Source organism: Mchenga conophoros, linkage group LG12 (genome assembly GCF_057382185.1).
Source record: "Mchenga conophoros isolate Kocher_MC1m ecotype Shallow Benthic linkage group LG12, M_conophoros_male_GT1.1, whole genome shotgun sequence".
NCBI lineage: Eukaryota > Metazoa > Chordata > Actinopteri > Cichliformes > Cichlidae > Mchenga > Mchenga conophoros.
The window spans coordinates 37,587,450-37,611,613 of NC_140537.1; the positions used below are offsets into that span (position 1 = coordinate 37,587,450).

Genomic DNA, 24,164 nt, shown 5'->3' on the forward strand with positions numbered 1-24,164 from the left:
ATCACCTGCATTTCGATGTCGCATTAACTCAGCCAGTTAATGCGAGACAAATCCAGCTCATTAAAGTTTTTTGGTTTGATCAGAAAAGAAAACATTGGTCCAAACACCTGAAAGTCCTGAAAACACATAGCGAATTCTGTCTCGAGTCTATGGATGTATCTGTGTATTTCCGTGGTGCTGATGCTGCGCTGAGCGGACAGCTGCTGAAAGCATTTGATGTGTCAGAATGTGGAAAGCTAACAACGTCCCTCTCACTGGTAAGCTAAGTTATTTTTAGCCAATTACAAGTTGAATCTGTTAGTTGGGGTTGTTAGCCAAGATACCATCATCAAGAAGCGGCACAACTAATGTGTCTATGCGAACTGATTTGCGATGTGCACCGTTGGCCCGGCCATTTATTTTTTAATGCACCTTCTCAGATTAATTCACTGCGTGTCGTGCCCAGGGCTGGACTGGGACAAAAAAAACAGCCCGGGCATTTTGACTAGAGACCGACCCCCCAGGTATTAAAGCCATAAAGCCTTTGAATGAAAACAGACGCTGTTGTGACAGTGATGTACAGTCTTGTTGGTATATGTATGACTTCTATACATTTTACATCAGATCAAAACTTTGATTTATCTGAGGGCCTCTGGATGTCTGGGGCCTGGATCTCCTGCATACCTGCTTCACGCCCTGGAGGACGGGGCTGTGGCCCCCCCACACCCTCTAGCAGATCATTACATGAAGGAACCTTTTAAAAAAAACAAGCGCGTCCATGCTCACAGGTGTACACACGGGTGATCACACCCACAAACTACACCCTTTTTGGCTCCTACCTCAAAGCACACTGTGTTCTGTTGATCTTATGTGCTGCACAATAATGTTTAATATTTAGTATTTACTGTTATATTCGCATAGATCATCGCAATGATGTTGTTTATTATATTGCTCTCGTTTTTTTTGGGGTTTTTTTTGCTTGCTTTCTCTTTTTTCTTTCTCCAGGTGATTGATATATGTATTTTTTGTTTGTTATGTTTGTTTATATGTTTGTTTTTGTTTTTTGCCCTTTATTCCCGTTCCTCTTCCCCGCTGTTTTTCTTTCCCTACCTCTCTTTCTTTCTCCCCTTTCTTTTCCCCCAGTCATGTCTGTCCCATGTTTAGCAAGTGAAAATAAAATAAAATAAACAATAAAAGCAAAGGTGAATCAAACAGACCAATATGGCAAGGCTGGGATGGTCCATTTGGTAAAGTAAATCTGTTGGGCATCTTTCTTTGCCTTTAGACAATAATTCTGATGCAAAAGAGCCAAACGGGACAAGCGGAAGAACAAACAAACAAACACACAAACAAAAAACTTTGGTTGTAAGCTTCAGATAATTATTTAATAAAAGCGAGACATTTTAAATGAGAATAAGAAAGTATTTCTTTGTGCCCCCCTTTCCCTGTTAATACCCTACCTGGCCCCCTGGCAAAACTTTGCTAGACCCGCCCCTTCACAGTGGGTTTTTTTTTGCCTGTCCCATTTGGTTCTTTAGCCGTCAGAATTGTTGTCTGAAGGCCAACAAGGATACCCAATGGATTTATTTTACCAAGTGGATCATCACGGCCTTGCCTTATTGGTCCATTTGATCGACCTTTTGTTGTTATTATTTATTTTATTTTATTTTCAGTTGTTACACATGGGTCAAAAATGACTCCAAGATTCCTCACAGCGTTACTGGAGGCCATCCAGAGTAGAGCTGGGCGATAGAATGATAACAATATGTATTGCGAAATAACTTTTTCTCAATAGAAAAATGAAACTATTGCGATAGACCTCACCGCTCTCTCTCTTCCTCTCTTATTAAAAAAAAAAAAAGAATAGCCAATACAAATTAAGTAGCGCAGAGCCGAACCAATCACAGCCGCAGCGTCACGTCACGTAACTTGTTACGTACAGCTCAAGTGCCAAGCCGCAAGTGTATTTGTTTGGGAAGCAGCCAGCCGCCGTGCCGCCGGGTAATGGAGGAAATGAGTGTGCTAACTAGAGAAAAATCAACCGAGAGCGTGACCGAAGGTTACCGAAGAGAACACAGATGACGGTTCCAATGCCAGAGAGATTGTCGAAAGGAAAGGCCAGAGAAGTTCCGTAGTGTGACGGTATTTCGGCTATTTGAAGTCTGACAAAAAACAGAGTAATGCGCACTGTAAATTGTGCCAAAAGTATGTTCCCACAAAGTCTGGAAATACAACAAACCTTTTTTATCACCTGAAGCAGTGCCACCCACTAGAGCACGCTCACTCTGACTGAAAGCGCTAATTCGTCGTCGAAAACAACCAGGGGATCCCTGCGAAGCAGCAACAGTCAATTGAGTCGGCTTTCTCCAGCGTCTTACCATGTGACAAAAAACCTAAGAGACATAGCAACATAATGAATGCCATAGCTTACTGTCTTGCTAAAGACATGCTACCAATAAACACGGTCGACAATAAAGGATTCAAGCAGCTAATTATGGTAATGGATCCTCGTTACCAAGTCCTTGGACATAAACATTTCTCAGACAGCGCTTCCAAAGCAATATTAAATAAATTAGTCAATTTTGTCTCTTCTTCTGTAAAATAAACTAAGATTTATTTTTAGAATTAATATTTTGTTTTTAAGTGGAATTGATAATTTAGTATTCTATTTTGTTTGTTCTATTTTGAAACTTAAATGCTTTAGCGGCTACCTTTTTGTGTAGTTTGCAATATTTGCCTTTATTTTGCCTAAACTGAAGCCTCATTTTAAGTACATCTGCCCTGTTGAATTTATTATGGGAAATAAATATTTAAATCAAAACAAGCTGCTGATTATTTCACATTTTACTTGTGAGCAACGGCACATTTAAATCTTACAAATATAGTTATTTGGCTTTTATTGTGATATATATCGTTATCGCCTGAAATGAAAAAAGCATATCGTGATATGAAAAAATCTTATATCGCCCAGCTCTAATCCAGAGTAAGAATCTGCTTAGATACCATATTTCTAAGATTTTCAGGGCCGAGTACAATAACCTCAGTTTGATCTGAATTAAGAAGCAGAAAGTTAGCGGCCATCCAGGTCTTTATGTCTTTAAGACAATCCTGCAGTTTAACTAATTGGTGTGTGTTATCTGGCTTCATGAATAGATTACATCTTTATTCTTGACTCAAATAATTTGAGTTCATTTGGAAGAACCAAATATGATTCATTGAGAGTACTTTCATTCACCTTAAAGTGAACAACAGTCTGAAAGGGACTTTCTGCCATGTTTTACAGGCAGTCGTGCTTCTGAAGACAAGTTTTTGTTCGCTTTGTTGTGAATATTTACATAAAACCATCCAAGTGTCTGTATCCAGCACCGTCTGTGCAAAACTCCTTCGATGTCAGAGGTTCAAACATGAAAAACAAACAGTTTTCTCTGTCATTGTTGTTTTTTCTTTTTAACTCCACAGTCAGTGAGTTCTGCAGCTGAATGACAGCATGGCAGCAGCATTTGGTGAGTCTTACTGCATGTAAGTGTGACAAAGTATCTGTGAGTTACCTCCCTCTACAAGCACCTCTACAGCTTCATGGACAGATAGAGCTGGGTGTCATCAGCATAGCAGTGAAAATGTATGCTATGTCTTCTAATGATGCTGCCTAAGGGAAGCATGTATAATGTAAACAGAATTGGTCCTAGCACTGAACCCTGTGGAACTCCATAATTAACCTCAGTGTGTGAAGAGGACTCTCCATTTACATGCACAAACTGGAGTCTATTAGATAGATATGATACAAACCACTGCAGCACAGTACCTGTAATACCTACAGCATGTTCTAATCGCTCTAATAGGATATTATGGTCGACAGTATCGAACGCTGCACTGAGTTCTAGCAGGACAAGCACAGAGATGAGTCCACTGTCAGAGGCCATAAGAAGATCATTTGTAACCTTCACTAAAGCTGTTTCTGTGCTGTGATGAGCTCTGAAACCTGACTGAAACTCTTCAAATAAGCCTCTGCAGATGATCTGTTAGCTGTTTGACAACTACTCTTTCAAGGATTTTTGATATGAAAGGAAGGTTGGAGATTGGCCTATAATTAGCTAAGACTGCTGGGTCTAGAGATGCTTTTTGAGTAAAGGTTTAACTACAGCCAGCTTGAAGGCCTGTGATACATAGCCGATTATTAGAGATAGGTTTATCATATTTAAGATCGAAGAATTAATTAATGGCAGGACTTCTTTGAGCAGTTTTGTAGGAATGGGGTCTAAAAGACACGTTGATGGCTTGGAGGAAGTAATTATTGAAGCTAACTCAGAAAGATCAATTGGAGAAAAAGAGTCTAACTTAACATCAATGGTACTAAGAGTAGCTGTAGATAATATTACATCTGTGGGATGATTACTGGTAATTTTTTCTCTAATGATAAAAATTTTATTTGTGAAGAAGTTCATGAAGTCATTACTAGTTAACGTTAAAGGGATTGTTGGCTCAAAAGAGCTCTGACTTTTTGTCAGCCGTGCTACAGTGCTGAAGAGAAACCTGGGGTTGTTCTTATTTTCTTCAATCAGTGATGAATAGTGAGATTGTCTGGCTTTGCGGAGGGCTTTCTTATAAAGCAGCAAACTATTTCTCCAGGCTAAATGATGATCCTCTAAATTTGTGACACGCCATTTCCTCTCCAGCTTACGAGTCATCTGCTTTAGGCTACGTGTTTGAGAATTATACCACGGAATCAGGTACTTCTGATTAGAGACCTGAGTTTTCACAGGAGCTACAGTATCCAGAGTCGTACGTAGTGAGGAGGTGAAATTATTAACAAGATCAACCTCTGTTGGAGTAGCGCTCAGATAGCTGCTCTGCTCTGTGTTGGTACAGGGCATTGAAGATGATAACTGTCAAGTCAAACCGAGTAGGAGGTGGAGAGCCCTGAGGCAAAAAAGTAAAAGTGACAGACTGGAGGGCGGAACTAATCTTGTGTCTGGGTTTCTGTCGGGAAGGAAAAAGAAGGCAAACTGGGGAGCTACAGGAAGTTGTCACTTACGGGAAAAGCCCAGCATTATTCTTTCAGTAAGTTGTCGCCAACATGGATATTGTGTGGAACTGAAGTATCTACAAAGCCAGGGAGGCAGCCGGTTTTTCACCTATGGCTGACTATGGCTGAAAAGAAGATTAAAGAAAAAGAAAAACAAAAGATCTGCTTGGTCATTGAGTGAAATCCAGTTGTATCTACCACACCTGTGGTAGATGCATCAATCCCTTTCAAGCGGGGAAGCTGCACAAACTTAAAGAGCTTGACAATAACAGTGGGTGGATTATATTCTTAAACTTAGTTACAGCGCTTTCAGAAAGACATCTACTGTGATAAAGTCTACTCTCCACTGCTGTGTAATCAATTATTGTAAATGTAAATGTTATCAGGAAATGATCAGACAGGAGAGGGTTTTCAGGAAACACTGTTAAATGTTCAGTTTCTATGCCATATGTTAAAACAAGATCTAGAGTGTGATTAAAGTGGTGGGTGGGTTCTTTTACATTTTGAGAGAAGCCAATTGAGTCTAATAACAGATTAAATGCCATGTTGAGGCTGTCATTCTTAGCATCTACATGGATGTTAAAATCACCCACAATAATTCTTTTATCTGAGCTCAGAACTAAATTAGATATAAAGTCTGAGAAATCAGACAGAAACTCTGTGTAAGGCCCAGGTGGACGATAGATGATAACAAGTAAGACTGGTTTCTGAGTTTTACAGCTGGGATGGACGAGGCTAAGCATCAGGCTTTCAAATGAATTAAAAGTCTGTCTGGGTCTTTGGTTGATTAACAGGCTGGTGTGAAAAATTGCTGCCACACCTCCCCCTCGGCCTGTGCTTCGAGGTTTCTGGTAGTTAGAATGACTCGGGGGTGTTGATTCATTTAAACTAACATAATCATCCTGCTGCAACCAGGTTTCTGTAAGGCAGAGTAAATCAATTTGTTGATCAATTATTAAGTCATGTACTAACAGAGACTTGCAGGAGAGAGACCTAATATTTAATAATCCACATTTCACTGTTTTACTCTTTGGTTCAGATGTGGATACTGTATTGTTCTTTCTTTGTGATTTGTTTTTTAATTTTTTTTATGTTTAAGTTGTTTGCTGCTTCTTTTTAGTTTTTTTTTTTTTTTTGTCTGTTTGGAAGCTGACACAGTCTCTGTGGAGATGGGTTTTTTTGGGGGGGGGGGGGGTAGCAGGAGGAGGGAAGCTGCAGAGAGGCGTGTAATACCGTAGCTGCCTCCACCAGTGTGTGAATGCGAGAGTGAATCTCTTTATCCTGTCTTCCTTCTCTCACCCCAACCGGTCGCAGCAGATGGCCCCGCCTCTCCCTGAGCCTGGTTCTGCCGGAGGTTTCTTCCTGTTAAAAGGGAGTTTTTCCTTCCCACTGTCGCCAAAGTGCTTGCTCATAGGGGGTCATATGATTGTTGGGTTTTTGTCTGTATCTATGAAGCGCCTTGAGGTGACTTTTGTTGTGATTTGGCACTATATAAATAAAATTGAATTGAATTGAATGAATAGTGGCATTGTAAAGCGCTTTGGGTGCCTTGAAAAGCGCTATATAAATCCAATCCATTATTATTAATATTATTAAGACTGCAACTCTGCTTCCTGGTCCCAACTCTGGATAGTCATATTTTGGGGGGTTTAATAAATGTGTCCATATTTCTAGAAATGAGAGCTGCTCCATCCAAAGTGGGATGGATGCCGTCTCTCCTAACAAGACCAGGTTTCCTCCAGAAGGTTTGCCAATTATCTATGAAGCCCACATCGTTTCTGGGACACCACTCAGACAGCCAGCAATTTAAGGAGAACATGCGGCTAAACATGTCACTCCTGGTCTGATTGGGGAGGGGACCAGAGAAAACTACAGAGTCCGACATTGTTTTAGCAAAGTTGCACACCGATTCAATATTGATTTTAGTGACCTCCGATTGGCGTAACCGGATGTCATTACTGCCGACGTGAATTATGACTTTACTGAATTTACATTTACTCTAAGCCAGCAGTTTTAAATTTCCTTCAATGTCGCCTGCTCTGGCCCCTGGAAGACAATTGACTATGGTTGCCGGTGTCTCTAGCTTCACATGTCTGAGAACAGAATCACCAATTATCAGAGTTTGACCCCCGGCGGGTGTGTCGCAGAGTGGGGAAAACGGTTAGACACACGAACAGGTTGGTGGTGTACCTGGGGCTTCTGTTTTGGACTATGCTTCCTCCTCACCGTGACCCAGCCGCCCTCTTTCCCCAGCTGCTTGGGGTCTGCCGGGGAACAGCTAGCGGGGCCTACGCTATCTTCGGCTGCACCAGCTACAGGGGCCTGGCTAGCTACGGGTGAATGAAGGGTGCGAAGCCGAGTCTCCAATTCAGTAATCCTGGCCTCCAGCGCTGCAAATATGCTACATTTGTTACAGATATCATTATTGCTAAAGGAGGCCGAGGAGTAACTAAACATCTGACATAATGAGCAGGAAAGTGCAGGAGGGACAGGTGAAGTAGCCATGGTGCTAACGAGTCGGCTAAGCTAGTGAAACAGTACAGAGACAGTGAGTGAATACTTTGGCTATAAGTTAGGTAGTGAGAATGTCAGAATGTATTTTCTGAAAATTAAAAGTCATGTTTAATAATCTTTCCCAGAATTAATGTGATCTGTTCATACAGTCAGTCGTTGACATTAAAAGTGCTTTGTTCCATCTGATGTAGTCATTGCAGGATAACACGTATCAGTGCATAAACTACTACTAATAATAGTAGTAGTAGAAGACCTTGGAGAGTTATGTATTTCTTTATCTTTGCAGGACCACAAGACACTTTTCCCAGACGTCGCAGGAACAGCATCAAACTTCTGCCCCCCCACAGTGAGTTTTTAAAGAAAAGATTATGTTTAATGCAAACTTTAACTGGGCAATTTAAGGTGGAAGACATTAGACAGGAGCAGGTGAAGACAAATTATAGCAGGAAGTGTGAACCTTGTTTGGAATCATGAAAACCTCTTAGTGCACGGATTCTGCTTTCTCTCTTTACATTTAAAGCTAATATAATGTATAGAAAAGTGAAGAAAACTATTTTATGTAAACTTTTGGGGGTCATTTCTGGGAGAGGTTACAGCAAATCAAATGTCTCCTTAACTTCATGTTAACAGATCAAACATTCAGGACACCAGTGTTCATGTAGCTCTATGCCACAGACATGAAGTTGGTGCAATTTATTGAAACTGTGATGTATCCTGTGGTAATGATGATCAAAAGAGATTATAGAAATAAAATTGTGCCAAACAAGAAAAAAAATTGGTCTTCAGATTCTGTGGATGTAAAACTGAGCTTTTAACAGAGGTTAATTTTATTTTTCAACTCTCAAACTTTATGTAGTATTCTCACATGTGAATATATATTTATGGCTCAGTAATGATCCATAAATACGAGAAAAAAATAACACATATTTAAACAAAATGACAATTTTTGCACATTTTTCAATAATTACAACTCAGTGGTTACAAGTGGAAAATCATTAAATTTAGATTAATTGAAACCTATGATATAATGTTGTTGCTGCTTGTATTAACTTTGAAAGATTCTTTGTTCAGTGTTTGTGTTTGCTGTCGTTTCAGTGTCTGAGCTCAGAGCTGTCCTGCTGGGGAACAGCTGGTCTGAGAGGAGCTCAGTGGGAAACTTTATACTGGGAGAGAAGAAGTTCAACCCTGAGGAAGAACTGGACCGATGTGTGAGAGTCAGTGGACACATTCAAGGGAAAGAAATATTTCTCATCAACACTCCAGATCTGCTTCATCCAAACATCTCAGAGGACAAAATAAAGGAACATGTGAAAAACTGTGTGAGGCTCTCTGATCCTGGACCTCATGTGTTCCTGCTGGTTCTACAGCCTGAAGACTTCAATGAGCATCAAAAAACGAGACTCTGCAGAGTCCTGAACTTCTTCAGTGATCAGTCCTTTGATCATTCACTGGTTCTGATATCACCACCCAGGCGTCTGGGTTTAGGGTATGTGTTAATCTATTATGCTGCTATACAGGAAATGATGCAAAGATGTAATAACAGGTCACTGCAGCTTGAAAACCTCAACATTCGGGAGTTACTAGAAAACATGGAACGCATTGTAGAAATGAACAATGGAACACATGTGACCTGTCAGCACACCAGCGCTGAACAAAGAAAAAAAGCTCCTATTACTTTGAATTATCCTCAGCCTGTTGGTAAGTAAAAACCCCCAAACTCTATCTGTAGATATTTTAACATAAAGACACTTTCTAAAGTGCTCAGAAGGAACGATCCACCAAGAACATGAAGCAGCATTTACTGAAGAAGTGAAGAAAGACCAAAAGGCTTTTAGGATCAGTCAGACTGTCTGAGAGTAATTTCCTGTTTGTATCTTTGCTCCTTTACAGGACGTAGACTCTGCATGTTGCTGTTTGGAGGAAACTCAGCAAAGAAGACAGCACTCTGTAACTTTATTGTGAAGACAAATTATGATTTTTCAGGATTTTCTCCAGACAGAGAAGTTTTCCATGGAGAGTGGAGAGGAAAACCTTTAACAGTAGTGAAAACTCCTGACTTCTTAAATCCGTCTCTGAAAGCAGCGAGAGAAGAGATGAAGAGCTGTGTGAGTCTCTGTCCTCCTGGACCAAATGTTCTGCTGCTGATGGTGAAACCTTCTGATTTCACTGTGCAGAGCAGAAGAACTCTCAGTTTGACCCTGAGTGTGTTTAATGGAGATGCCTTTAAACACTCAATGGTCATCATCACAGATGAGGAGGAGATGGGAGTTCCAGTTAATTCTCTACTTAGAGATTGTGAAGGTAGACACTACAACATGTTTGAAAATGATCACAGACAGTTGATGGAGAAGATTGAGAACATCGTGCATGAGAACAAAGGAAAATTCCTCACAGTCACTGAAGAGACCATCAGACCAAAGTCTGAAGACATCAAACCACCTGAAGGGATAAGAAGATCTCAGTCCCAATACGTCAAACAAACTGAAGAGACCATCAGACCAAAGTCTGAACACATCAAACCACCTGAAGGGATAAGAAGATCTCAGTCCCAATACGTCAAACAAACTGAAGAGACCATCAGACCAAAGTCTGAAGACATCAAACCACCTGAAGGGATAAGAAGATCTCAGTCCCAATACGTCAAACAAACTGAAGAGACCATCAGACCAAAGTCTGAACACATCAAACCACCTGAAGGGATAAGAAGATCTCAGTCCCAATACGTCAAACAAACTGAAGAGACCATCAGACCAAAGTCTGAACACATCAAACCACCTGAAAAGATCAGAAGAATAAAATCTGAACTCATCAAACCATCTTTAAACCTGGTTCTGTGTGGGAGGAGAGGAGCAGGGAAGACGTCAGCAGCCAAGGCCATTTTAGGTCAGACTGAGCTTCATTCAGCCTCCAACTCATCAGAGTGTGTTAAACATCAGGGAGAGGTGTGTGGACGTTGGGTTTCCCTGGTGGAGCTGCCTGCCTTGTATGGAAAACCTCAGGAGGCAGTGATGGAGGAATCACTCAGGTGTATCTCCCTCTGTGATCCTGAGGGTGTCCATGCCTTCATCCTGGTCCTACCTGTGGCTCCCCTCACTGATGAAGACAAGGGAGAGTTAGAGACCATCCAGAACACATTCAGCTCTCGAGTCAATGACTTCACCATGATTCTGTTCACTGTGGACTCAGATCCTACAGATCCAGCTGTTGGTAACTTTGTAAGACAAGACAAGGACATTCAGAAGCTCCATCAGACTTACAGTGAACAGTTAGTTGTTCTCAACATCAAAGAAAAGCGAATGATTGCAAAGCTTCTGCATGAAGTGGATAAGATGAAAGCTAAAGGATCCAAGTGCTTCACAAAAGAAATGTTCACCAAAGCTCAAATGGAGAAGGTAACAAGACTTAAAGCTGAACTTCAGGAAGTTAAACACAGCAGTGTGGCTTCATCTGATGATGCACATCAAACTGAACAGTCCATCAGGATGGTGCTGCTCGGAAAAACTGGCAGTGGGAAAAGTGCAACTGCAAACACCATTTTGGGCAAAAAGGTGTTTTTATCTAAAGTCAGTCAGATTTCTGTGACCAGAGAATGTCAGAAAGCAGCAGGAGAGGTTGATGGATGTCCTGTTGTTGTGGTCGACACCCCCGGCTTGTTTGACACGACTCTGTCCAGTTATGAAGTTCGACAAGAGCTTCTGAACTGTATCAGCATGTTGTCTCCTGGACCTCACGTGTTCTTACTGGTGCTGCAGATCGGTCGATTTACAGAGGAGGAGAAAGAAACTGTGAAAAAGATCAAAGAGATTTTTGGAAAGAAGTCAGGAAACTTCATCATTGTTACCTTCACCAAAGAAGATGAGCTTGAAGACACATCCATTGAACGTTACATAGAAGAAGACTGTTCTGATTTTGTAAAAACTCTGATTAAAGACTGTGGAGGCAGATACCACGTCTTCAACAACAAAGATCCAAAAAACCGTAGACAAGTGTCAGACCTGCTGATCAAAATTGAAGCCATGTTGAAAGACAATTATGGCGGATACTACACCACTGAGATGTTCCAAGAGGCTGAGGCAGCGATACAGAAGGAGATGGAGAGGCTGCTGAAACAGAAGGATGAAGACATGATGAGAGAGAGGGAGGTGCTTAAAAGGAAACATGAAGGAGAAATGCAAAAAGTAAAAAGACAAATGGAAGAACAGATCTCTAAATTTGAGTCTGAGAAAGAGCAGAGCTTGAAAAAACTCAAGCAGATGGAGGAACGCATTAACCAGGAGCGAGAAGAGAGAGAGAGAGAACGGAAAATCAGAGAAGATGAAAACAGAAAGAGGAAAGAACAGGAAGAAACTCAACGACTACAATGGAAACTAAAACTGGAAACTTTGGAGAAGCAAATAGAATCCGAATCAAAGGAAGAGCTCATCAGAGAGCTGGAGCAAAACAGGGAAGAAATGAGAAGAGAGAGAGAGGCCTGGGAGATGGAAAGGAAAGACTGGTGGGACAATAAGTATCAAGAAAGTAAACAGAGACGAGAAGCAGAAGATAAGAAAATCAAAAAGCTGACAGAAAAATATGAAAAGGAAAAAGAAGATTATCACAGAAGAATAAAAGATGACAGTGTCAGAATAGAACAGGAGGAAAGAAAAAGAAGAGAATTAGAGAATGACAACAAGAAAAAAATGAAACAAATGAAGCAGAAACATGAAGACGAGGCCAGAAATCAAGCTGAAGAGCTCAATGACTTCAAAGAGAAATACACCAGTGACTTTGAATCTCTGATAGAGAAATATAATGAAGAGATAAGGGATCTGAAGGAAACGTATAAGATGTTGATGCAAAAGCATGAGAAACACAAACATGAGTATTCTCATTTGCACAAGGTCTCCAGTGACAAAGAAGAAAGACTGAAGAAAGAATTGGAGGAAATGCAGAAAAAGCATGAAGAAAAAATTAACAAATATAAACAAAAACATAAATGCATCATAGCCTGATGACTTTAAACAGTGCAGCAGTAAAACAGAGAAGAACACATGAGTTTCATACCAGTGTTTGAAAGTGAACATAAAATAAAACATGGAACATCACAAAGGACCTACAGTTGCCTCAGACCAGAGAGCGAGTGATAGAGAGAGCACCACTTTTGTTTGTTTGTTTTTTCAATTAACAAAGCAGCAAAATGCAAAATTGCTGCTGAAATCTGTCATTTTTAATTTTTAGACTCTGGAAAGGCAGCAGTGTCAGCAAGACACCAACATTAGTGTTTATTATTAGAGCCATATTTTTACACTGAGTGTTTTTACTATTGTGCCCAGCAGGTGGTGCTCTCATAAAAGGACATTAATCTTCTCTGTTTGAAAGTAAAAGTAATTCAAAGTAATTCACCAAATTATTGTCTGTTAATGATTTCCACTGCAAACCTGGAAATACTGAACAGTCTACAGATGATGTATTTGAAATATTAAGTGTATGATTTGTATTATATGAGCCACAAACATTTTATGGCAGGATTAAAAACATAATAATAATTTCTGATCTGTTCTTTGCAAGTCGTATTCATTTAAATAGGAAGAAAAATAGTTGTGAAAAATTTACTTTGTAAACAATAAGATAACATACATTTAGATATAAAATTGGTAAATATCAAAATACATGCACATAATAATTATGGATATTGAGGGTTTAAAAAACTTATATGATGTTACTACATTATTTTCTAATGTGTCTTTGTAAGCATTTATTTGAGCACTGTGTTTATATAAAGTTTGATACAATTATTTAAGGGGTAGGAAATGTTTTATTGACTTTTATTGACTTATGAACAGTTTTACTCTGATTTTATTGGTGGATACTATACACGTGCAGTGCCATAGTTCCCATATGGAAATTCAGAGTGAATATAAAAAAGTTGCTGGTCATTATGTAAGAATGTTTTATAAAAATAAAATGTCCTTCTATTAATGTATCACGTGTGATTACTGGAAAGTTGGGAACATATATGGATATATGGCAGACTTTCTTTATAAATAACCTAAAAGGGCTAAAATGTTGTTCTTCAGTTCTGTTGGATCAGGTTACAGAAGCATAGAGCTGCCACCCAAGCAAAAGAAAAATAGAGGTATATCACATTATAACATGAAAACTTGTTCTAACAATATATTTTTCACGTTTGAACAACATAAAAATTATATTGTTAAAATGTGATAATCACATTGTTTGAACAATAAAGTTTTTTACGTTATAGCATATCTTTTATTGTTAAAACACAATATATTTGTTTGCCTTAAAACATAGTGAAGTGGATGACAGTGCAGATCAGAGTCTGAGAAAATGGCTCGTTTATCTGAATTCATTAAGTTCTATTTCGTGCTTGGACTGAGGCATGGGGAGATCTTGCTGTTATTGACCAGCTTGGACAGTACTGTGATAAGCATGCGGACACGTAGAAGAAACCTAAAACGCATGGGACTGTACAGGAGAAAGAGTCCGATCCGACTGAGGTGGCAGGATTTCTTATTGATCAACTGGAGGGACATGGAAGGGTCCATGGATATAAACTACACCACCTGAACTGCATTCAGGCAGGTTATGTTGTCACGCAGAGTACTGTGAGACATTTACCGAAATATCTTGATATGGGGTTGAGAGAAAGACAGACAGAGAGAGGATAAAAAGTTGGCTTTAACAGCCATCATGCTTGTAAACCAGGCTTATTATCATTGTGTTCAGAATAGGAAAAAAAAAATCATATTTCATTGGCCAGAAACATAAAATCAGGCTGACTTAAACAATTCACGTTAAATAATTAATAATTTTCCCCAATATTATGCATCTACCACTGTTATTCTTGTTGTTGGGTATTTTTGATAAACTCTATTGTTCTGACTGATACGGTGCTCTTGGGTGACATGTTGAGCCAAAAGAAATGTGTTTTTGTGCTGATATAAGATAAATATTAAATATTTAACAGGAAGAGCTGCAGCAAGTTGCACATCTGTGGAACACCCACATAATATGAGGAAGCAGAAATGCAGTTGCTCCATGTTAGGGGTGGTTTTGTTGATCCATTTTCCGATTAAAATCAATTCATTAAAGTCCTGAATTGATTTTTAAATATAAATCTATTTTGCCCAGAATCTCAGGTTGAACCTCATAAATTTCAACAACCACCAAACAGCTAAAACAGTAAATGAGAGCAGGTACACAGATTCTGCACAATGACGTAAACACAGAGCGCGCACGTGCCGATGGATCATAATGTAATGCTGGGCATACACTGTGATTTTTGAGCTGATTTTTCAGTCGTGCGACCGTTTTGGTGATCGGCCCGAGTTTCGCCTTGATCGTGCGTCATGCATCGTGTAGTATACATGGGGTAACGAGAAGTGATTAATAAAATTTATTAATAAAAAAAGATATAAGATAATTATTGTTATTTTGTTTTGGTTTTCTGTTTCAAGGTCATAACAAATTAATTTCTCAATATATGCAACCAAATCCATGTACTCCAGTGAAATATCAAAATTAAACCAGGTCCTTGTCATTTACAAGTCCCACAGCCCGTTCTCACTCCCGACACGTAAAATACTGACGATTTGTCACGTCCCTTAATTCAAATTCTTTTGTTTTCATTCTAATTCCATTGTTTGTTTTAGAATTCTGTTGCTTTCATTCAAATTCTATTGTTTGTTTTAGAATTCTGTTGCTTTCATTCAAACTCTGTTCTGTACATTATAATTCCGTTGTTTTCATTCTAATTCTGTTGTTTGTTTTAAACTTCCATTGTTTTGATTCAAATTCTGTTCTGTTCATTCAAATTCCGTTGTTTTCGTTCAAATTTTGTTTTTTTCATTCTAATTCTACTCTTTTTATTCAAATTCTATTGTTTGTTTTAGAATTCTGTTGTTTTCATTCTAATTCTACTCTTTTTATTCAAATTCTATTGTTTGTTTTAGAATTCTGTTGCTTTCATTCAAAATCTGTTCTATACATTCAAATTCCGTTGTTTTCATTCTAATTCCATTGTTTGTTTTCAAATTCTGTTGTTTTCATTTTAATTCCATTGTTTTCATTCAAATTCCGTTGTTTTCATTCAAATTCTGTTCTTTTCATTCTAATTCCGTTGTTTTCATTGAAATTCCTCTGTTTTCATTCAATTGATTTTGTTTTCATTATAATTCTACTCTTTTTATTCAAATTCTATTGTTTATGTTAAAATTCTGTTGCTTTCATTCAAACTCTGTTCTGTACATTCTAATTCCGTTGTTTTCATTCTAATTCTGTTGTTTGTTTTAAACTTCCATTGTTTTCATTCAAATTCTGTTCTTTTCATTCAAATTCCATTGTTTTGATTCAAATTCTGTTCTGTTCATTCTAATTCCGTTGTTTTCATTCAAATTCCGTTGTTTGTTTTCAAATTCCGTATTTTTCATTCTAATTCCGTTGTTTTCGTTCAAATTCTGTTGTTTTCATTCTAATTCTACTCTTTTTATTCAAATTCTATTGTTTGTTTTAGAATTCTGTTGCTTTCATTCAAAATCTGTTCTATACATTCAAATTCCGTTGTTTTCATTCTAATTCCATTGTTTGTTTTCAAATTCTGTTGTTTTCATTTTAATTCCATTGTTTTCATTCAAATTCTGTTCTTTTCATTCTAATTCCGTTGTTTTCATTGAAATTCCTCTGTTTTCATTCAATTGATTTTGTTTTCATTATAATTCTACTCTTTTTATTCAAATTCTATTGTTTATGTTAAAATTCTGTTGCTTTCATTCAAACTCTGTTCTGTACATTCTAATTCCGTTGTTTTCATTCTAATTCTGTTGTTTGTTTTAAACTTCCATTGTTTTCATTCAAATTCTGTTCTGTTCATTCAAATTCCGTTGTTTTCGTTCAAATTTTGTTTTTTTCATTCTAATTCTACTCTTTTTATTCAAATTCTATTGTTTGTTTTAGAATTCTGTTGTTTTCATTCTAATTCTACTCTTTTTATTCAAATTCTATTGTTTGTTTTAGAATTCTGTTGCTTTCATTCAAAATCTGTTCTATACATTCAAATTCCGTTGTTTTCATTCTAATTCCATTGTTTGTTTTCAAATTCTGTTGTTTTCATTTTAATTCCATTGTTTTCATTCAAATTCCGTTGTTTTCATTCAAATTCTGTTCTTTTCATTCTAATTCCGTTGTTTTCATTGAAATTCCTCTGTTTTCATTCAATTGATTTTGTTTTCATTATAATTCTACTCTTTTTATTCAAATTCTATTGTTTATGTTAAAATTCTGTTGCTTTCATTCAAACTCTGTTCTGTACATTCTAATTCCGTTGTTTTCATTCTAATTCTGTTGTTTGTTTTAAACTTCCATTGTTTTCATTCAAATTCTGTTCTTTTCATTCAAATTCCATTGTTTTGATTCAAATTCTGTTCTGTTCATTCTAATTCCGTTGTTTTCATTCAAATTCCGTTGTTTGTTTTCAAATTCCGTATTTTTCATTCTAATTCCGTTGTTTTCGTTCAAATTCTGTTGTTTTCATTCTAATTCTACTCTTTTTATTCAAATTCTATTGTTTGTTTTAGAATTCTGTTGCTTTCATTCAAAATCTGTTCTATACATTCAAATTCCGTTGTTTTCATTCTAATTCCATTGTTTGTTTTCAAATTCTGTTGTTTTCATTTTAATTCCATTGTTTTCATTCAAATTCTGTTCTTTTCATTCTAATTCCGTTGTTTTCATTGAAATTCCTCTGTTTTCATTCAATTGATTTTGTTTTCATTATAATTCTACTCTTTTTATTCAAATTCTATTGTTTATGTTAAAATTCTGTTGCTTTCATTCAAACTCTGTTCTGTACATTCTAATTCCGTTGTTTTCATTCTAATTCTGTTGTTTGTTTTAAACTTCCATTGTTTTCATTCAAATTCTGTTCTTTTCATTCAAATTCCATTGTTTTGATTCAAATTCTGTTCTGTTCATTCTAATTCCGTTGTTTTCATTCAAATTCCGTTGTTTGTTTTCAAATTCCGTTGTTTTCATTCAAATTCCGTTGTTTTCGTTCAAATTCTGTTGTTTTCATTCTAATTCTACTCTTTTTATTCAAATTCTATTGTTTGTTTTAGAATTCTGTTGCTTTCATTCAAAATCTGTTCTATACATTCAAATTCCGTTGTTTTCATTCTAATTCCATTGTTTGTTTTCAAATTCTGTTGTTTTCATTTTAATTCCGTTGCTTTCATTCAAATTCCGTTGTTTTCATTCAAATTCTGTTCTTTTCATTCTAATTCCGTTGTTTTCATTGAAATTCCTCTGTTTTCATTCAATTGATTTTGTTTTCATTATAATTCTACTCTTTTTATTCAAATTCTATTGTTTATTTTAAAATGCTGTTGCTTTCATTCAAACTTTGTTCTATACATTCTAATTCCGTTGTTTTCATTCAAATTCCATTGTTTGTTCTCAAATTCTGTTGTTTTTATTCAAATTCTATTGTTTATGTTAAAATTCTGTTGCTTTCATTCAAACTCTGTTCTGTACATTCTAATTCCGTTGTTTTCATTCTAATTCTGTTGTTTGTTTTAAACTTCCATTGTTTTCATTCAAATTCTGTTCTTTTCATTCAAATTCCATTGTTTTGATTCAAATTCTGTTCTGTTCATTCTAATTCCGTTGTTTTCATTCAAATTCCGTTGTTTGTTTTCAAATTCCGTTGTTTTCATTCAAATTCCGTTGTTTTCGTTCAAATTCTGTTGTTTTCATTCTAATTCTACTCTTTTTATTCAAATTCTATTGTTTGTTTTAGAATTCTGTTGCTTTCATTCAAAATCTGTTCTATACATTCAAATTCCGTTGTTTTCATTCTAATTGGTCCGTGTACTTTTCGGTATTTGAAGTTTCGTTTCAGAAAGTATAATTTAAAAAAGAAAATGAGACACTTATTTAATTCTCAACTTAAAAAGCTAAAATGAAAAACGTAAAACAATTGTTTTTTTCATTTTGTCCTTTCGCACATCAGAAACGAAAAACCCAAGAAAAAAGAACGAGAAAGGGCCCTTTATTTATTTTGTCTGAACCGGAAGTTTTAGTAGGTCAACAACCTGTACAAGTGATGCGCAAACTTATGGCAAACACTGTAGTGTGGACATCATGACGTTGGAAAAATACTCAGACGTGATCATGGAGATGGCAAAACAAGGCCTGTCATCGGAAATTATATCAGAGCATCTGTCATATGAACACGGGGAAGTGAGAGGATTTTCTGCGAGAAATGTTAGAAAGTTTTGTGCTGAGCAAATCACTAGCTGTCGACTCTCGGACACACGGTTGGAGCTTGAGGTGACACAAGCTATAAATGAGGTAAGGTACTTTCTTCCTTCACCTTATGACTGTGTATGGTTGTCTTAACTGGGTTGTAAGGGGGTTAGTCTAGACTGTGTGCGCGCGCCCGCGCGTTTTAGCGTCTTGCGGGTGGTGGGTAACGTTAGTTATTTTAAAGATGTCTCTCACTGGTATTTGTACAGTTAATTAGCACAATACTTTAGCTTTACACATTTGCTTTCAGAATAAGCTACTTTACATTTGTTGTTCTAGTAGTAGCATGATCTTTTATTTTAAACAGGTGGGCCCAACATATGGCCGCAAAATGATGAAGGGCTATCTGTCCACAAAAGGGGTACATGCTGCAGAGGGACGAATTGGGTCAATTTTAAGAGAGGTGCATCAACCTTATCATGAAGCAAGACGCCAGGTAGCCTATGTTATTTAATCTTCCACTAGAACTGTATTCCAATGTTCTTTGTCATATTTGTGATATACATCATGTAATGGTAGGGCCTAATTCTGTTTAACAGATGTACGCCCTGCTTTAACAGTTACTTGACTCTTCCTCAAACGTATGATCAAATCTGCCTTTATCCAGTCAGCTGTCATTTATTTTTGTGATTTTTTTGTAAGGGAGCTCGGAATCTTAATCCCACACCGTACCATGCTGAATGCATGGGGCACAAGGTTCACCTGGACCAAAACGAGAAACTTGTAATGTTTGGAGTCACCCATGTTTTAGCTGTAGATGGATTCAGTAAAAAGATTGTGAGTCATTCCACAATGCCAATCAAAAACAACTTGAGCATCTATGAATATGTTTTCAGGTAATACAACCTCTCAAACCATTTATTTCATCTTAAGTGTTTTGATGGACATGTTAGTCATATTGGACATGAGCTGCACCCAAATTTACAATATTTGAATTTAAATTAGACATGCAACAGATGGGTCTGGTTATGTTCCTGAATATAATATATTAAGAACTTACCAAACATTTTGATCAACATTTTCTATTAATGTAAAAATAAATAAAATGGAATTGCACATGAATCATTTAACTACTTTATTGCAATTAATCAGTGTTCATTTATGAATGGAACAAGGTTCTTGGATTTCCACATATCTTTCAATTGTTCTGACATACATCTAAAGTCTGAGCATGACAGTGACATTGCAAAGAAACTTAAGAAATATATGTTGTCCTACTACAACTAAAATATTACCCAAAAAAAACATGAATGAATACATTCAAAATAATAACACCTTTGCTGGTCTTAAAGCAAAATAGTTAATAAATGTTCTTTATTTTTCCTGTACCAGACCTGCAGTGATCACCTATGGTATGTGGGACCAGGTGCGAGTAGACCATGGAAAGGAATTTTATTTAACACTGTTCATGCAAGAGATGCTGTCACATCATCGCTTCAATCAGGAGAGACTGCCTTATTTACAGACCTCATCCACAAGAGTAAGATTTAAGTACCATTAACATCAGCTGAAATTCTTATACTATTACGTGTACTACTACGTACATTTAAGACATGTTTCTTTTAACTCTTTTAGAACCACACAGTTGAAAGGATTTGGCCTGAAATCAACAACCGTGTCAACTACCCACTAAAAACTGCCCTACTCCAGCTGATGGACCAGGAGGAGATAGATATGGAGGATAACCTTGTGCGATACTGTGTGTCCAATCTAACCTGTCAGCTGTGTAACATTGGTCTTGCAAGTGTGGTAGAATCATGGAATGCTCATAGAATCCCAGGTAAAAAAAAAAAAAAAAAAAAAAGTCAGATTGCTTACAACCCTGATAATGAACATTTAAACACCTCCTCTATTTTTTACAGGAAAAGGCATACCAAATCACTTTGCAGAACATGGGTGTAAAAGAAGAATTTCTCCAGAGCTCTTGCCAAATGCACTTGAAGCAGCAGACCTTTACAGGCAGCACTTGGGATCTGCACTCAAAGAATATTCGACTTTTGGAGTTGATCCCTTCACAACCGAACAGGACAAACTTAGAACAGAGAGTCATTTTGCAGAAAAATATCCTGATATTTCACATTTGTTTTTTAGAGCCGTAAATGGTGACTTTATGCCATACAAAGAAGCTCTGCTCTGTCTCATAAACATAACTCAGAGAAATGTATGAACCACTGCATCTGTAAACTGTACAGAACAGACAAAAAAAAAAATCAACTGACTGTAAACATTTGTGTGTACACACTACATTACTCCTCTGCAAAAAAAGATTTCAATACAGAAAATGCAGCTGTTAGACCAGTAATTTGTAGAACTCCGTTGTTACTCTCCCTGCATTTTGCACAGTGCTGTGATGTCTCTTGCCACTGTTCCACACATGTCTTGCAGCCAATAATGCTTCTGCAGCACAGTGAGAACACTGGATCCTCAATGATGTCTGCAAAAGTAAATCAGATAAGTGAGACTGTTATCCATTTATGTTGAATTTAGTTCAAACTATAGGTTCAAAGTCAGTCTTGACATAAATTTACAGACAGCATGCAGAATATTTTTGGTTATTCTGTAATTCCTCTTGTTCACGCTGTTCTGAGAAAGTCCCTGTCTATATTTTTGTCTATAATTGATGAGGGGCAAAATCAGTACATTTTCTCAATTAGCAAGCAAGAAAAATGAAAAAGTTACAGGTACTTGATTCAATATATGCAACTACAGTCCCATTTTAAATGTGAACTTTTTAGTTTTACATTACTGTGAACAGTGTACCGTCACCCATACTGACATTGTAATCAATTTGAAAAGCTATACTTTCATAGTCAAGATTGCAAGGAGAACCCAAATTAAATGTGCATGTAAACTTTTGAATGTTATGTTACAGTAGACCTGCATCTTGATTGTCTGTGCCTAAGTATTTAAATGGACACTGCTGAATAAAGAGCCTATGTTTGGTAAAAAAATGTTTGTCCAAAGTAATGATTGAATGTGGTTTGACATTGTTTTAATTGTAATTAAAATGTTAGTGTAGATGTAATGTATTTACTAAGCAACATTTGAACATACTCATACAAACCACGCAGCTAAATCCCTCCTTGAGTGTCTGCAGCTTGGGGGTTGTGACTTTCTGGGCAACTGCAAGATCAGTGAGCTCTTTGATTGCTGCTGTGACAGCTGGCAGACTTTGAGATGCCAACACCAACTCTTCTATTTTGTCACTCACTTCTCCCAAACTGGCACTGTCATCATCTTTACGGCTGCTACAAATAAAAATGGATAATCAGATGTCAAAGCTACTTACTGGCTTAAAGAAACATCACATCACTTACTGATAGATGATGATTTATGTAGTGATGTCTTACTGCTATTATAGGATTTAAATCAAATTAATTCTTCTATATTGATGTTCATCCTATAGTATATACATATTTATTCACATACCTCAGTTTCTTCCTCTTTGTTCCCTGGAGGCAATTAAAGTCTTGTTCAGGCACAGCAAGAATTTTTCGTGCATTTTGTCTCCAGTACTGTGACCCTACAGATGAAAAACAAAACCAAAGAAACCTGTTTAGAAGCCAATACCATATTACCCAATAAATATTACAAAGAGTCTGGTAAGACATGTCTCTCCATAAGATATGGGCTTTAGCTGTAATATTATGGCTCACCTGTTGTGCCCTCCGACTCCAGAATTGCATTGCCCTGTGCATCTGTCAAAATTATTGGGTTGTAATTACCAATGGCATCTTGCACTTTTCCTACTATCCCTTGAAGCGTAGCCTCAGACTCCAGGAATCGTACAACCACCATTCTATTGGGAATCAACCTCCCACCAACTACATCTGCAAAGTACACTGATCTGTAAAACAAAACATAATAATTTTACATATCTTGTAAAAGACAGCAGGCCACAAATCCATTCAGTGATTGCTATAGGCAAATTGTACTAAAACAGCTTTGCTATTCTTAACAATTCAACTATCCATGCACCTTATGTTTCTTTTTATTTTGCCTGTTCTGTAATTTAATATTCAAGAACACAGACTCATCCTACCTCTGAAATGTTTTGGAGGACATAGGGGAACTTGAAGTAGCCTGCTGTGAACGTGAAGGTGCAGACGCTGCCACAGCTGGTGCTCGCATAAATGCAAAACGCTGCCCGCTGGAACCTGCTGTTGGAATTGACTCCATGTCTTCTCCGTGGACTTCATAGTGACCTCTGGGTGTAAGGTCTAATGCGCTGAAAACACCAGAGACCGCACCGGGGAACATAGCCACGTTTGAATCATCCGTGATGTACAGAGTATGCGCGGATACCTGTTTAAGAAAAGTTTCCGTAAATCACGTTGCTCTGCTAACGTGTTACTCCTGTGCACACGGTTAATAGGCTCTAAAGGCTTACTTATTAGCTAGTAGCCGGTAAAAGTCAATGAATAACTATTTACACATTAGCACATGTGCACAATTCACATATTAGCACAATGAAGACGGCTAGACATAGTATTAGTAAAAGTAGGCCTACATGAAATCACCAAATGTTAACGTTAGCCGTTCCGCAGTAAGGAAGAACAATAACGTTCATAAAAAAACTGCTGAAAGCAAAGTTTGCGAAGTTTACATATCTACCTGAAAGATGCGACCCAGTTTTTCTGCAGTCATGTCTTCGTCCCGGAGTGTCACTCTCTTAGTTTTCCTAAAAACAACGTAATGGTCCATCCTCTGTTTATTCCAGTGTAACTTTAAGGCCGTCGATCTCTTGTGTGGGGGACGGTGTGCGCGCGCCATAAAAAAACGCGCAGAAGAAGTACTTCCCGTTTCAGACATTGAAAATGCGTCTATTTTTTTGTTTTTGCGCTAGTATACTTTCATTATTTGAATCACGAAGAAATCCAAAAAAGCACGTCTAATTTTAAGTGTATGACGGCTATTTGTTACCACCGAATGAAAAAACAAGTTATTTTCGCCCATTTTATTCTTTATCAAAAATTAAAAAAATGAAAATTCTTTTAAATATCGTTTTTTCGTTTTGGTTTCTGAAACGAAACTTCAAATACCGAAAAGTACACGGACCCTAATTCCATTGTTTGTTTTCAAATTCTGTTGTTTTCATTTTAATTCCGTTGCTTTCATTCAAATTCCGTTGTTTTCATTCAAATTCTGTTCTTTTCATTCTAATTCCGTTGTTTTCATTGAAATTCCTCTGTTTTCATTCAATTGATTTTGTTTTCATTATAATTCTACTCTTTTTATTCAAATTCTATTGTTTATTTTAAAATGCTGTTGCTTTCATTCAAACTTTGTTCTATACATTCTAATTCCGTTGTTTTCATTCAAATTCCATTGTTTGTTCTCAAATTCT

At 37.1% G+C, this 24,164-nt stretch overlaps 3 protein-coding genes across 5 annotated transcripts in view; 2 read left to right on the top strand and 1 right to left on the bottom strand.

The window, feature by feature from the left end:
• LOC146563192 (uncharacterized) overlaps positions 1–13,611 on the top strand; it is a 20,456-nt gene extending 6,845 nt beyond the window's left edge. The window contains exons 2-5 of one of the 3 annotated variants that reach the window (XM_085295620.1): positions 3,439–3,482; positions 7,803–7,862; positions 8,612–9,214; positions 9,407–13,610. In XM_085295620.1, the coding sequence (XP_085151746.1) occupies positions 3,467–3,482; positions 7,803–7,862; positions 8,612–9,214; positions 9,407–12,507 (3,780 nt within the window). In that variant the 5' untranslated portion in view covers positions 3,439–3,466 and the 3' untranslated portion in view covers positions 12,508–13,610. Of the gene's footprint in view, positions 1–3,438; positions 3,483–7,802; positions 7,863–8,611; positions 9,215–9,406 lie in introns of those variants that run through there. The other 2 variants (XM_085295619.1, XM_085295621.1) reach the window with 2 other exon arrangements.
• Positions 13,612–18,394: 4,783 nt separating this feature from the next.
• LOC146563193 (uncharacterized) lies at positions 18,395–21,746 on the top strand. The gene is made up of 6 exons (XM_085295654.1): positions 18,395–18,862; positions 19,125–19,253; positions 19,460–19,653; positions 20,150–20,297; positions 20,393–20,597; positions 20,680–21,746. The coding sequence occupies exons 1-6, from the start codon at positions 18,653–18,655 to the stop codon at positions 20,982–20,984; spliced, it is 1,191 nt and encodes a 396-aa protein (XP_085151780.1). The 5' UTR covers positions 18,395–18,652; the 3' UTR covers positions 20,985–21,746.
• On the bottom strand, positions 18,761–23,730 carry LOC146563194 (uncharacterized). Its single transcript, XM_085295656.1, has 6 exons — positions 23,432–23,730; positions 22,860–23,122; positions 22,474–22,664; positions 22,247–22,340; positions 21,872–22,065; positions 18,761–21,251 (listed from the first exon to the last, which is right to left on the bottom strand). The coding sequence occupies exons 1-6, from the start codon at positions 23,627–23,629 to the stop codon at positions 21,064–21,066; spliced, it is 1,128 nt and encodes a 375-aa protein (XP_085151782.1). The 5' UTR covers positions 23,630–23,730; the 3' UTR covers positions 18,761–21,063.
• Between the last annotated feature and the right edge of the window lie 434 nt (positions 23,731–24,164).

What these genes read in the sequence shown, in the direction of transcription:
- LOC146563193 (XM_085295654.1), top strand. Translation starts at nt 18,653, where the DNA reads ATGACGTTGGAAAAATACTCAGACGTGATCATGGAGATGGCAAAACAA. An exon ending in TACAGACCTCATCCACAAGA is followed by an intron (nt 20,298 to 20,392) that starts GTAAGATTTAAG and finishes TAACTCTTTTAG; the next exon opens with AACCACACAGTTGAAAGGAT. An exon ending in GAATGCTCATAGAATCCCAG is followed by an intron (nt 20,598 to 20,679) that starts GTAAAAAAAAAA and finishes TATTTTTTACAG; the next exon opens with GAAAAGGCATACCAAATCAC.
- LOC146563194 (XM_085295656.1), bottom strand. Translation starts at nt 23,629, where the DNA reads ATGTCTGAAACGGGAAGTACTTCTTCTGCGCGTTTTTTTATGGCGCGC. An exon ending in GGAGTCGGAGGGCACAACAG is followed by an intron (nt 22,341 to 22,473) that starts GTGAGCCATAAT and finishes TTTCATCTGTAG; the next exon opens with GGTCACAGTACTGGAGACAA. An exon ending in TAGCTGCGTGGTTTGTATGA is followed by an intron (nt 21,252 to 21,871) that starts GTATGTTCAAAT and finishes TTACTTTTGCAG; the next exon opens with ACATCATTGAGGATCCAGTG.